This window comes from Petaurus breviceps, unplaced genomic scaffold (assembly GCF_028583685.1).
Source record: "Petaurus breviceps papuanus isolate PSGF00001 unplaced genomic scaffold, PetGlider_PUasm1.0 186, whole genome shotgun sequence".
Lineage (NCBI taxonomy): Eukaryota > Metazoa > Chordata > Mammalia > Diprotodontia > Petauridae > Petaurus > Petaurus breviceps.
This window is the reverse complement of record NW_027185798.1, coordinates 2,770,144-2,784,787: the sequence shown is the minus strand read 5'-3', so window position 1 is coordinate 2,784,787 and position 14,644 is coordinate 2,770,144. Positions and strand designations below refer to the sequence as shown.

Sequence of the window (14,644 nt, the reverse complement as noted above, 5' to 3'; positions counted from 1 at the left end):
TAACCCACTACTAGTGGGTTGGACCATGATCCGGCGGGTGTTTAGGGCATTCCTCTCCAGGTAGAAGGGAAGCTGTCTGAGGGCCAGAACTTCGGGGCTTTTACTTTACATCCTTAGCGCCAAGTGCATGCTCACTCTGCAGAGAGCAGGTGCTTAATAAATGCCCATTCATCTGGATCAATTTTATTGGAATGAAATGAATCAAACCTCCTGCTCTCACTCTTATGTTAGTTATAGAAATTACCTTTTATTAAGAATTTCAGAATAATCTCATAATAATTCCATGCTTTTCAGTGTCTCTTGATGGCTTCTCCTCTGCACTCTCACCACCATCCAGGCTTCTAGGATGTCCTTCATTGGCCACTGGAGCTATGTCCCAACAACTGGGTCACCAAGGGTCACAAGGTTCCATATTGTCTGATGTCCTGATGGAACCTTGAGCATTCCTGGGAAAAGAAGAGAGCTGAGTAATTAGAGTGGGTACAGTGTTGCTCTTAGAGTCAGGAAAGCCTGAGTTTAAATCCTGCCTCTGACACCAATTAGCCATATGGCCCTGGTCAAGTTACTTTAATATCTATCTCAGCCTCAGTTTCCCCATCTGTAAAATGGGGAAATACTATGCTTACCTCATAGGGTTATTGTGAGGATCACATGAGATGGCATGTAAAGTGCCTTGCAAACCTTAAAACACTACATAAAGCCTAGTTGTTATTGTTATTATTATCACATTATTTAACTTAGAAGCAACAATACAGGGAAGAGTGCAGCATTGGGATCTACCCTTCAGTGGGTCTTTTTTTGACCGTGGCTCCCCAGCTAGTGGGTCTGGATATGGCAGTACATCTCAGAACCTTCGCTGGAAAGCTCCAAGCAGGTAGCTGCTGAATCAGCCCCTCACTGGTCTCATTGGCCTCAGGGTCCCAGCAGAAAAGGGGCATCCGCCTGGCAGCAAATACTAAGGATCCCTGGTCTCCTGCACTTTGGCTGCTTTATACAGACCCTCCCAGTCAGAAAGGTCCTCAACATTTCTTCTCTTTAAACATCCACATTCTCTTAACTTGCTCAAAATTATGCCTTTTGTCAAGGAGTTGAGAGGTCAAGGAAATGGTCAACAAAGGGAGGCAGGGCCTCTAAGCTGCAGTCTTCTTTCTCTCTCTAAAAACAAAGTGACCCAGTAGAATGAGCACTGGATTGGAAGCCAGAAGACCTGAGTTCAAATACTGCCACCTACTATCTACGTGACCACAGGCAAAACATTTACCCTCTCTGGGATTCTGTTTCCCTAGCCATCAAATGAGAGGACTGGATTAGATTGGCCTCTGAAGTCTCTTCCAGATGCCCTCAGTTTGGGGACACTTTCCCCATTCCATCCTTCATGGAGAAGCAAGATGGTGGCCCAGTGATGTTTATTGGACTTTAAACTTGCAGATTGGGTTTCTTCCCTTTTTCTCCTCATTTTCCATATCATATCTCATCACACTGGGCACCAAGGTGTAATGGAAAGAGCCCTGGGTAAGGAGCTGGAGACCTAGATTCAAATGGTGCCTCCCTGACCCTCACCTGGCTGATCTAGAATATGAAGGCTTTGTTTTAAATGATCAAGGAAATTCCCTCCTGTTCTGACTCCTATGTCTCACACGAAGAGCTCACAACTGACTGGTTCCTGACTTTATAAGACAGGCTAGGGACTGAATCTAGCCTTTTCATCAGTATAGGGAATTCCCAGATGAGAAAAGTCCCTCTACTAAGGTAGGTTGGTGTCTCCAGTCTCTATCCCCTGTGGTACTGAGAGATTCAGCAACTTACCAGGATCACATAGATGGTGTGTGTCAGAGTCAAGACTTGAACCCAGGCTCGGTGCCTCTCAGGCTGCCTCTCCAGCCACAACATAACTATTCTCTTTCACAGGGGGGGAGGGGGAGGAGAGAAAGGAGTACCACTGAGAAATAATCACAGAGTCCAGATATCTCTGGTTGAGACCTTTCTACATGTTTGCTTCAAAGGGTACCAGGGAAGGCCCATTGATTGATGACAGGCAGGGCACCCTCTCTTCCCACTCCATCTTTAACCCCCATTGAGGTAAGATCCTGAATGGAAAAGAGACTTTCTTAGGAGAAAGTTACTTATGGGTGGCTCATTACTGGTTCAACAATCATTTCCTCAGCAACTACTTATTATAGGTGAGGCTAGGTACTGGCTGCCAGAAATGTAAAAGAGAGACAGTCCCTGCCCTCAAGGAGTTTATAGTCTAAAAAGGGAGATAAGGAAGCAGCTAAGAGGCACAATAGGCATAGCACTGGGCCTGGAGTCAGGAACACTCATCTTTGTGAGTTCAAGTCCAGCCTCAGACACTTCCTAGCTCTGTGAACTGGGCAGCGTCCTCATCTGTAAAATGAGCTGGAGAAGGCAGTAGCAAACCACTCCAGTTTATCTGCCAAGAAAACCCCAAATGGGGTCACAAAGAGGCGTGACTGAAAAGTGAGTAAACCAAGAAAAAGGAGACGAGGGGAGAGGGCTAACCACAGGACAAGGTAGATTGTGATGACAGCAGAATGAAGGTGCCAGGGCGGTTCAGTCTCCTGGCCTTGGAGTCAGGAGAGGCCTGGGTTCAAATCCCACCTCCGACCCTTACCCGACCCGCTGTGTGAACTAAGCAAGGCATTTGCTCATCTGTAAAATGATGCTAACAGGGCTTGCACTACCTGCCTCACAGCACCGTGGTAAGGAGAATGTTTCCTAAACTTTCATCAAAAAGCTTTTTTAAAATTATTCACCAACTCTATGACCTCTGAAGTCCTAGTCCCCAGTCTATGACCTCATGAATGTCCCCTGTTGTCATTGTGAGCTTGTTTATGCAGAGCCCAGGGCCTGTCCCTAGAAAGCATGTACTGTGTGTCAGGCTCGGAAGACAGATGGAAATGAAGCTGTCTCTGGCCTCGAGGTGTGTGCATGCTTTCAAGAGATGACATGTATATATGTGTACATATATATGTATGTTATCATATCTATATATAGGGATATGTAAAGAGACACACAAATCCATATATGTATATATACACATATTTCCTAAAGGAATATGGATAGCTGAGGGGTGCAGTGGGTAGGGTGCCAGGCCCACAGTCAAGAACATTCATCTTCATGAGTTCAAATCCAGCTTACTCTGTGACCCTGAGAAAGTCACTTCACCCTGTCAGCCTCAGTTTCCCCAACTGTAAAATGATCTGGAGAAGAAAATGGCAAACCCCTCTGTATCTCTGCCAAGAAAACCCCAAATGGGGTGAACAAACAACAAATAAAAGGAATATAAATAAATATAATAAATAAAAATATAGAGATATAACTAAAGCATATAGATATACATTTTTAATATGGAAGGGCCATCTACCCTCCTTATATGTATATATATATGCATGTGTGTCTATCTACACACATAAGCATAGAAGGTCCCATTGCTAACTGGGACTCAAAGCCAAGTTCCATTTCTGTCCTTTACATGTCATAATTACTATGCTTTATGTTGAAATGGTCATTGGCAGCTGGGCCCTGGCAGGCTGGCTGGTTTGAATAAGCCTAGGAGAAAGCCTGAAATAAGGAAAACTAAGGTGTAGGTGGGGCCAAACACAAGCCTTATTCAGGTAATTAGAGAGGAATCCACTCACATTCGGACGGTGGCCAACCGCACAGAATTGAGGACTCTTGGTATCAAACTTGGATCTCTGGTAACATGAGTGAGTATTCAAAGGAAGAAGAAGCCATGTTGGGATAGAGACAATCATGAAAGGCTCCATGGAGGAGGTGGAGTTTGTGGAGGAGCCTTAGAAGATGTGCAGGATTTCAACTAGTGGAACTAAGAAGAAAAGGGCAGATCCCTGTGTCCAGAATGGCAGAGTTCAAGCTGGAATGTTAGACACCTTCCTTCTGGGCCGACTTCCTCATTAAATAAAGACAGGAGTGACAAAGCATGGATAATGTTTGAGGAAAGACGATGTGTCCCATTGGGATGGAGCACTGGGCATGTGCTGTAGAAAAGGAGCTGTAGACAATCAGAGAAGGTTTGTGGAGGTGTAATTGTAGCCTTGAATGCCAGGTTGAGGAATGTAGACTTTATCGAGCAGGCATTAGAGGGGCACTGAATGGTTTTTGAGTGGGGAGTGAATTGTCCTTTACTTTTTAAACTGGATCTGCCATTTCATCAGTGTGGGGAGCTCCCAGTAAGGAAATTCCTTGCACCAATGCAGACTAGCAACTGCTCTGCACCCTGGAATTTGGAAAGATTCCTGGAACACTGGAAAGCTAAGTGGGTCACACCACCAGCTCACTGTAACATTAGCAAGATTAACTTGGCAATCGGTCTGCAGGATGGATTGGGGTGCATACAGATGGAAGTGGAAAGAACAGTTGGGAAGCCTTTGGAAGAGGCTGGGGAGAAGTAACAAAGGCCTAGAGAGAAGGTGGAAACCAAGGCTACGCTTGTCACCTTCCTAACCTGTCTCTTTACACATTACTCCTTTCTAAGAACTTGGTTCTGCTTGCAATTTCCCACTCAGTCCCCCATCTTCCACCTTCTGTGTGTTCCCACTGAATGTCCCCAATGCCTAGAATCCCTCCCTAGCCCCCTTATGTAACACCTGTCGCATTTACATCTGGCTAACTTTATGTTGTATTTTAAAATTGTTTTCTCTTTCCTTTTGTGATTTATATTTTTTGTATTTATTATTTATTTATTATATATAATACTATTCATTATATATTATATATAATACTATTTATTATTAAATGTATTTATTGTCTCTCCTATTAGACTGTGAGTATCTTGAGGAGAGGGGCAGGTCTTTTTCTGTAGGTCTTTGTACCCCCAGGGACCAAACTCAAGCCTGACAGACAATAGGTGCTTAATTGATGCTTGTTGATTGATTTCAGTACCTGGTTTCCTTCAAGAATCAGCAGGAGCATTCATTGCCTTCTACCTGAAACCTTTCCTGATTTCCATCCCCTCCCCCACCATCCCCTAGCTCCCTAGGGCCCTTCCTCTCCAGATCCCAGTATATCTGCCCCAGGCTCCCTACTCCAACCCACAGACCAGGAAACAAAAAGATAATTCCTCCATTTGAACCTTCTATGTGCATACTCAGTTCCATCCCAGCCAATTTACAGGCTTGTTTCACCACACCAGAAGGTCTGGATGGGGGACTCAAGGGCCCTTGGGGCATTCCAGGAAAGAGGATTGCTGCACTTGCTGCAAGGACTGGACCCTTACTGACCAGTCTCCACATTACAGTCATTTCACATGTGTCCTCTCCCTCAATAGAAGGTAAGCACCGTGAGGGCAGGGACTGCCTTTGTATCTCCAACACTCCACACTCTCTCTGAGGCAAATGCCTCAACCCTTCTGGGCCTCAGTTTCCTACCACCATTGACAAAGGGCCAATGGGCCTGTAGGGTCTGAGTGGAACAGGAATTCCAGGTAGAAGAGTTGAAGGAGATTGGTCTGTATCTAATCAGGAAATGGAAAAAAGGGGAAGGACATTGGCAGGAAGGTTGAGGGAAAGGGCACCTGGTGGGCTAGGCTTGGGCTCTGAATAATTCCCACCACTTGGTTATCGGGAGGCTCCTGATGTAATCTGCTGCATACATAATCTCTGCTTCTCCTCCTCCTCTTCTTCCATCCCCCCATAACTGCCGGTCAGAAGCATCACTGTTCTGGATCAAGTCAGAGAAATAGAAGAGGCAATGAATGCATTTCCAAGCCTCTGATCCTATGATCTCATCTCCCATATGCCATCTCGTTCATTACTGGCGATGTTTCGCCCACCACCCTGTGATGTGGGTGCCAATGACTCGTAGTGTTTTACTAAGATGGAAACTCCAGATTCTCATCAATATATAGCTAGGTAATAAATCCAACAGGGAGATGGCCCTGCCTGCCAAACCACATACTAAGTCATTAGTAACTGAGCTAGAAGAGGATCCCAGGAGACGGAGTGTTCTGTTCTGTCTCTGCCCTAAGAGGTTAGTGAGCAAGAGGAGGCAGGCCAGAAAACGTCCTGGCTCCAGCCGCCATCTCAGACATGGGACGCCCCACTCACAGAGGCAGCCGGGTACAATGGGAATGACCCCGGGAACAGAGACAAGAGAACGATCCAGATCCTTCTGTGCTGCTCACAACCCTTGTAATCTTGGGTGAGCTACTAAACCTCTCTGGGCCTCAGTTTCCTCATCTGCAGAAGGAGGGAGTCCGGCCAGATGACTTCTAAGGTCTTTTCAAGCTCAAAGTCTATCTTTCTATGAGGGACTGTAACCTCTAGGCTTCCACCCAAGCAACGGGTAGAAAGCGGAGAGAGGAAGATTTAGGTTTGATGTATGGAAAATCTTCCTGACCATTGGAGTGATCCAAAGATGGGATGGACAGCCTCAAGAGGTTGTGGGCTTCCCCTCACTGGAAGTGAGCCTCTTCAAGAAGAGGTTAGATGATCACTGTAGGGTATTGTATAAAGGGCATTTTGTATACCTCACAGCCAAGGAAGCCTCCTCTCACAAGGGGCTCCATTCTGGTCGCTAAATGTAGCCTAGATTTAGAGTTACCCATGGGGGGGATGGGGGAGGGTAAGGAAGTCTGACTCCAAAGAGGGTGGTCAGTCTCTCTCTCTCTGTCTCTCCTTTCCCCCAAAAATATGGGTAATCAAATCCCTTCTAGAAAAAGAACTAAACAAGTATTTATTCCCTCTACCACATAAACTTCTAAAAACATCTCAGAGGCACACATAGACAGAAAGAGAGACATAAAACATCTCATTAACCTATTTAACTCATTCTTTGCCCAAGGAAGGCAAAGACAACTTGGTAGATGAGTTGGAGAGATGTTTTCTGCCTACACTTAACTCAGCCCTACACCATTCAAACAACTCATCATGGCCATATCTCCTGCCCATTTGGGCCTCAGTTTCTTTTTTCCTTCAACAGTAGGATCTTTCTGGCAATTGTAGCAGTCATCCCCAAGAACCTTCCCCACTCTGGTCAGCAGATGTCAGAGTCTGGACGTCTGGAACTCTTGACCTATAGGGTTACTGCTAAAGCTGGAAATGACCATTTCTCAGGAATACTGGTCCCAAAGCATAGAAACAAGCAGAACAATCTTCATTGCCACATACTTCTTAAACAAGTTGGGTCAGGGGAAATCAATGTTCTCTTCCTCTTTGCTGGATGTCCGAGATTTGTCCCAAACAAGAGATGGGGTCATTTCTTCTTGACTATTTCCACTTGCTAACTGTAGGTATTCCCCCCACCCACCCACCCACCCACCCAAGGCTCTGTCCTGGGCCCTCTTCTTCCTCAATACTTGGTTGGTGACCTCATCAACTCCCATGGATTCAATAACCATCTCTAGGCAGAGGATTCTCAGATCTGTTTTTCCAGCCCTAATCTCTCTCTTGACTCTAGTCTCACAGCTCCTAATGCCTCTCATACATCTCAAACTGGATGTCCCATGGAGGTCTTCCTGGGCTGTGAGGTATACAAGATGTCCCACATTAAGCTAATTATCTTCACACACTCCCCAAACCCTCCCTTCTTGCTGCAAGGCACTCTCTCTTCAGATTCTAGGCACCCCGGATGCTCCAAATCCGCTCCCCCCTCATCTCTGCCTCCTGGCTTCCCTGCCTTTCTTCAAGACTCACTTCTGAAAGAAGGCTGTCCCCAAAACGATTAATCCCTCTGAGATTATCTCCAATTATCTACTAGTCATTTACAAATCCCCCCCCTCTAATCCTCCCAGCCCCTTCCCAATTAGATTGTAAACTACCTGAGGGCAGGAATCATTTTTTGTCTTTCTTTGTACCCTTGGCTCTTAGCACAGTGCCTAGTATATCCACTGAATAAATGCTTGTTGACTTGAACTCTCTGCTTCTCCTTCTTCCCTCCCCCTCCAAGCCTCTTCTCTCCCTACCTCTCATCTCCTTTCTTCTCTCCTATCCTCTTCCTTCTCCTCCATCTTTCCCCTCCTCTCTGTCTAATCCCCTATTATCCTCTCCTTTCCCCTCCTCCTTTCCTCTCCCTCTCTCTCCTCCCCTTTCCTGCCGTCTTCCCTCTCTCTCTTCAATGTGTCCTTGAAAGTTAAGGTAGTACCTGAAAGTCACAGTAAGCTCCTCCAAATACTGATTCAAATCTCTTTGTTCATCTTTGTTCAAAGGGAAACTAATTCAATTACTGGAGGTTTAGACATTCATTGTTCACTGGCTCAGAATTCCTTCAGAGAGCCAAAGGCTTTCTACTAAACAAGCTTTTCTCCTTTCATGATTTCTTATAATGATGGGAATTTCTCAAGCTACTGGGGGTGGGAGGGGGACTTCAAGGGGGGAGGACAGAGGAACTGGGAAGAGAAAGAAAAGGCAAATCCAAGGAATGGAAAAAGGCTGCCTAGTGATCCTAGAAAGACCAACTCCATTTGTCACCCAGAAATGCCCATCAAACATTAATGGTCAATCAGTAGATTGCGTCAACATTGATGTGTCTGCGGTCAGCATGATAATTTTTTTCAACTATCTTCATTAAGTTTAACTATCTTTATTAAGAATTCTTGGTCTAGCTATCAAGGAAGTGTTGTTTATTTGGTTTTTAATCAGTAAAAGAAGGACAAACACACAGGCATTGTCAGGCTAATCAAACCCCAGTTCACTTCCCCTTCCTTGGCAGTGACTAACTATGTGGCCTTGATAAATCTACCATTAGAACAGAAGCTGATTGGGGCGGCTAGGTGGGCAGCTAGGTGATGCAGTGAATAGAGCACCGGTCCTGGAGTCAGGAGGACCTGAGTTCAAATCCGGCCTCAGACACTCAATACCAAAACTAGCCGTGTGACCTTGGGCAAGTCACTTAATCTCAATTGCCCTCCAAAAAGAAAAAAAAAAAAAAGAAGAAGAAGAGAAGGGTCTGCTGTCTCACTGGCTGGTTATGCCCTTGGGAACACCCTGCCCAGTATAGCCCATAGACCCATTCCCATTAGTTACTTCCAGAGGCACAACCTCCCATCCAAGCCCCATATGTAGGTGTTTAACAATGATTGACAAGGGTGGCTAGGTGGCACAGTGAATAGAGTCCTGGAGTCAGGAGGAGCTGAGTTCAAATCCAACTTCAGACACAACTTTCCCTCTGCTTTGTTTTCATCTCTTCATTTCCATTACTTGCCATGGAGCCTGGTTCCATGGGTGCTTAACATGCTTGCTGAACGAACCAATAGAATGTAAGCTCTTTGTAGGCAGGAACAATCATGGTCTTGCCTTTGCTTCTCCAGTGCCGAGGATGTTCCCTGGAACATAGGTGACATTTAATTGTTTTGACACTTTCGTGTTCCATAGATTTCAGTGACCATCTTCTAGAAGTGGTGGGACTGGAGGGAGCCATGGAGATGGGGCAAATCTACACTGGACTGAAGAATGCTGGGAAGAGGCTGGCTCAGTGCACCTCCATTACCATCAGGTATTTGGCCCCATTGCTCAGTAGACTCTGGGAGCTTTACCTCCTACAAAAGACTTGCTGGTCATGACAGAGAAATCTTGGGAAGGTGGAAGAAAAGAGGGTGTTGTTTCCTTCTATCCTAGTTAATATCAATAAAGAAAACACTGTAAACTCCATGAAAGCAGGTATTATGTTAGAAATTGTTCAATAAATTTTTGAGGAATAAGTGAAAAACAGGGAAAAGAAAGAAGGAAACCAGGGAGGGATAGCCCCATGACCAGCCACCATTAATTCCTGCTGGCAGGGGATCTAAACCTCCAAAAATGAGTGATTCTCTCTCTCTCTCTCTCTCTCTCTCTCTCTCTCTCTCTCTCTCTCTCCATCCCTTCCTCTCCCTCTCTCCCTATCTTTCCTTTCTCTCTCTATCTCTCTCTCTGTCTCTCTGTCTCCCTCTGTCCCTCTCCTCCTCTCTACATATATATCTCCCTTTTCCACTATCCTCATCTCTCTCTTCCTTTCCTTCTCAGTCTCTGATTCTGTCTTTTTCTGTTTTTCTGTCTCTCTCTATCTCAAACTCACTGAAGGCAAGTCCTAGGGCTATCACATACCACTGTCCTCTTTCTTCTGTAAACTCATATCCAAGAGAAGGCTTTGACTCTGTACCAGCATCCCAAAGCTTCCTTTATTCTTCCAGTAATTTCAGTCTGCTCCCAGATGGCCTTCTTTTCTCCAGATCCAGTTCTTGCCTTCTAAAGCAGTAGCTCTCAAATTTTGGGGCCTCAGAACACTTTTACATTCTAAAAAGTTGAGAACCCCCCAAAAGAGTTTTTGTTTATGTGGATTATAACTACTAATATTTACCATTGTAGAAATTTTAAATCTTAATATTATTAAAAAAAAAAGTTTTGAACTCAAGGGACTTTGAAAGGGTCTCAGGGGCTCCTTGGGGGCCCTAGACCCCATGCTGACAACCATTGTTCTTGAGTAAGTAGATTTGTAAACCATGGCATCCTTTCCTGGAACTAGGAAGTCATTCAGGAAATTCCTGGATTGACAAATTTCAGAACAGTCAGTATCAGGTGAAATCAGACCCAACATATGTTTTATACAAACCAGAGATATTACCTCACTGCCATGATCTAACCTATCACTCATCAGAATGGAGGGCCCCCTCACCTTGCATAACTGAAGGAGTCTTGGTATTTGGCAGGAATCCTGACCAAAAACCCATTCCCCATCCTACCTCCTTCAAAGTAAGTTCTTTGAAGGTGCCATCAGGAACAGCATCTTCCCTCCTTCCAGGTTGCCTTTGGGGGCCTGTCATAGACTCAGAGAATCACAGGGGAAGAGCTGTGAGGAATTTGAAAGGCCATCTAGACCAATTATATTGTTCCACAGATGGGGCGACCGCAGCCCAAAGATGCTGAGGGATGTCTCCATAGAATCCCAGATACAGAACTAGAAAGGATTTCAAAGACAAACTCCCTCCCTTTAGAGAGTAGGAAACTGAGGCTCAAGGCAGTTAGATAACTCATCCAAGGCCACACAGGTAGGGTCTGAACCTGGGTCCCTTGATTCCAAGTCCTGAGCTCCCTGCCCTTGTCTTACTCTGACAACTGCCCCAGCTTCTGTGAATGGTCCGACTATCTCTAGACAGTAAAGAATAAACTTTCACATTTCTTTGCATCTCCTACATCTATCCCCATTATTACCCCTATTACAAAAATTCACTGTCCTTCTCTTTTATTGTTGCTGTTATTCTGGGTTTTAGGACAACCAAGATGTTGCCCATGCAAGTGGATGGGGAGCCCTGGCTGCAGGCACCCTGCACGGTGAGTGGGGTCCATCTTTGACACTGGTCAGGAGAGCTGCCCCCCTGGCCTCCAATGACCACTGGCTTAGTAAGCAGAAAACAAGCTTAGAGTAGGACTTAGCAAGATTAGCAGTACAGGCTTGAAATGAAATTATCAAATAAACAAAGCTTAGAGTCAGAGGAGACCCCAGAGGTTCCCACACAACACACAAACTTTCCTGGGACATTCTTGAGAGTCAAGCTTCCAGACTCAGTGAAAAACTGCCTCTAACCTCTAACCTCTAACCTCAGCTGGCTAACCCTAACTTTGTCATCTGAATCTAGTGGAATAAATGTGCTCCATACAGGGGAGAGAGAAATCTTCTCCTGAGTCTCGCCAAGTCTTTGTTCTTTCAATCAATCAATGATTTACTACATCAACAAACAGTTGTTAAGAGCCTACCATTTCTGTATGCCCCTTCAGGACCTACCACCAGTGCAGGACCAAATGAATCCTAAAGCCATTTTACCCCTGGGGGCCACATAGAACCCATGGAGTCCCTCTTCCATGTAGAGTGTTTCAAAACCTTGAAGACTGTGCTCCTCCCAAGGGTGCTGAAATCCCTTGATCAGTGCATGTATGGCACCTCCTCCCACCCCTTCACCATTCAAACTGCCCTCTTCCCCATAGACACCAGCTCTCCACGATCTCAGACCACTGCCCAGAAGGGAAAGAATATTCCAGGTGTGATCTGACCGGCAAGAGTATAATGGAACTGTCACCTCCTTGGGTCTCTTTTCACATGAAAAAGGAAACTTGTTTTTGATTCATTTTTATTTTAAGTTCTGAATTTTCTCCTTCCCACCTCCCCCTCTCCTACCCATTGAGAAAGCAGAAAAAATGAAACCTATTGTCAATACATATAGCCAAAGTAAACAAATCCCCACATTAACCACATATATTTTATGTGTTTTATATACATGCATGTGTGCATGTGTGTGTACATACACATATATACATGCATACATGCACACAGGACAGCTAGGTGGTCCAGTGTCCCAGAGTCCCCAAGATCTGAGTTCAAATGTGACTTCAGGCTCTTACCAGCTGTGTGACCTTGGGCAAGTTGCTTAATTCCTCTTTGCCTCAGTTTCTCATCTGTAAAAAAGGAACAAGTCCATGGGGTCACAAAGAGTCGAATATGACTGAACGACCAAACATATATCTGTGTGTATACAGACACACCCATATGTATGTGTATATGCACACATACCTATACATACATATATGTGCATGAGTGTGTATATATGGGTGTATGCATGTGTGTATGCACACATATACATATATGTACATATATATCCTCAATCAATATTCTGAATTCATCCATGTCTTTTGTCATGAGTCCCCTGGACTTGTCCTTGGTCATTGTGCCCATCAGAGTTCCTAACCCAAGTTGAGGCAAGTTCTCCCTGGCCCCCCAAGCCCTCCATCCACCCTCATCCTGGCGTCTCCGGGCCTCCACCCCACTCTAGCTGATGGGCTTTCCCTTTTCCTTCCTCTAAAACCCCTCTCCAAACTCATCCTCCCCACCCCAACACTGCCAGTTCATCCCTTTGTCCTTTGGCATGACTTCATTTGTGAATAGGCCATGAGAAGAGCCCTGGGCCTGGAATTAGAAAGCCCGTGTTCAGATCTTGTCACTTGCTACCTGTGTTCCTTCAGACAAGTCACATCTCCCTGTCTGCCTAGGGATGGAGTGAGGTCCCCCAGCCTAGGTGAGCCTAGCTCCTACATGAGACTTTGGGGTGAGTCCCTGGATTTTGAGGGCCTTTCCAGCCCTGGATCTGGGATCCAAGGATCATAGGGACTAAGGAGAAACTGAGGCTCCCACCTGACCTTGAGATGCCTGGTCCATCCTTCAAACTTCTACCCAGCCAGGCCCATTTATCAAGGGACTAGTGATGTCACAGAAAACATACTGGACCTGTCCACATGTCCCAGGCTCTTGTCCTTGTGTTTCCTGTGTGACCTTAGCAAAATCATTCGTTTAATGGCCTCTGAGTCCACTTCCCCATCTGGGAAGTGGGTGGGTTTGATGTGGTCATCCCAAGGGTACCTCTCCAACTCCAATAATCTCTGAGACTATGAATAGCAAGGACATGAGACATATGCAAGCAGATCTCCATGGGTGGGGAGCTCCTGCCTCCCTTGGTGTTTCTGCCTATCACTGCCAGCACTGCCAAATCTGTCCCACTTAGGGGCAGCTAGGGTGCAGTGAATAGAGCACTGGACATGGAGACAAGAGGACCTGAGTTCAAATCCGGCCTCAGACACTTAACACTTACTAGCCATATGACCTTGGTCAAGTCACTTAACCCCATTTGCTTGCTGTTCATTTGCTTGCTCTCTTTCTTTCCTTTTAGGCTAAAATCACCCACAGAAACCAAATGCCCATGTTGATGGGGCCACCACCAAAGTCCAGCTTCTTCTTCCTCAAGAATCAGTATACCCTGGACTTCTGAAGGGAGTGCCAGAGGCTCCAGACCAACCCAGGAGGTGAAGGAGGAGTCCTTGAAGTCCACACACACACACACACACACACACACACACACACACACACACCACCCTCAAGCAAAGGAGGCAAAGAGATTCAACAGGACAGAAACCTCCATCTTATCAGACTGTCTGCTTCCAAACTGGGGGTAGCAATACCCAAGCCTGCTGAGTGAAAACAGCGTCTTGGATGGCGCAGGGCTCAGAGGCCCCTTTGTCCACCAGCTCCCCTGCTCCCGCTAGGCCCCAGGTGGCTCCCTTTAGGGGTAGGTGTCCAGATCTGCCTGCCTGCTCACTGGCCCACCCAGAGGGCCCACGCAGGGCCAGCAGAGGCTCCTCAGGGTGGCAGGATCCAGACTGAGCTGAAAGGCAAGACCAACATCCCCTTTCCCACCCACCCCAGGCCAGAGATGCTGGACAAAGCTCCGTCTGTGCCATTTCAAAATGGCCCACAAGGGCTGAGAACATGACTCCTGGCAAAGGCCGGCAAGCGTATGTTTGTCTCCTGGTTGTCATTTGAGCTCCAACACGGCTCCCGGAAGTTTTCTAAGAAGGCAACAGTGGGGGTCAGAGGCCAGGGAGCCTTCTTGGTTCAGAGAACGCTGTCAGCCTGGGCACTTGTCAAGCTTTTTCCACCAAGCAGGGTCTGTTGGGAGTAGGCCAGCTGCCTGGGCAGCCCAACACACTGCAGAGCGGGCCTTTATTTTCTTAGTCATTGAGCACCTGGGTGGGAAGGCAGAAAAACCCTGGGCTTTATTTTGTCAATCAGTGTAATAACAGCATGTGAAAAACTTCCTGCCACTGCCTTCTCACTTCTTCAAGTCAAACCAGGTTTCCTGCTGGAGTTC

At 46.1% G+C, this 14,644-nt stretch overlaps 1 protein-coding gene across 1 annotated transcript in view; it reads left to right on the top strand.

The window, feature by feature from the left end:
• Window positions 1-14,578, top strand: part of LOC138162025 (diacylglycerol kinase gamma-like) — a 61,005-nt gene extending 46,427 nt beyond the window's left edge. Inside the window, exons 5-7 of the mRNA XM_069089138.1 lie at window positions 9,351-9,471; window positions 11,222-11,282; window positions 13,667-14,578. Coding sequence (XP_068945239.1) covers window positions 9,351-9,471; window positions 11,222-11,282; window positions 13,667-13,765 — 281 coding nt within the window. The 3' untranslated portion in view covers window positions 13,766-14,578. The remainder of the gene's footprint in view (window positions 1-9,350; window positions 9,472-11,221; window positions 11,283-13,666) is intronic.
• Window positions 14,579-14,644: the final 66 nt, after the last annotated feature.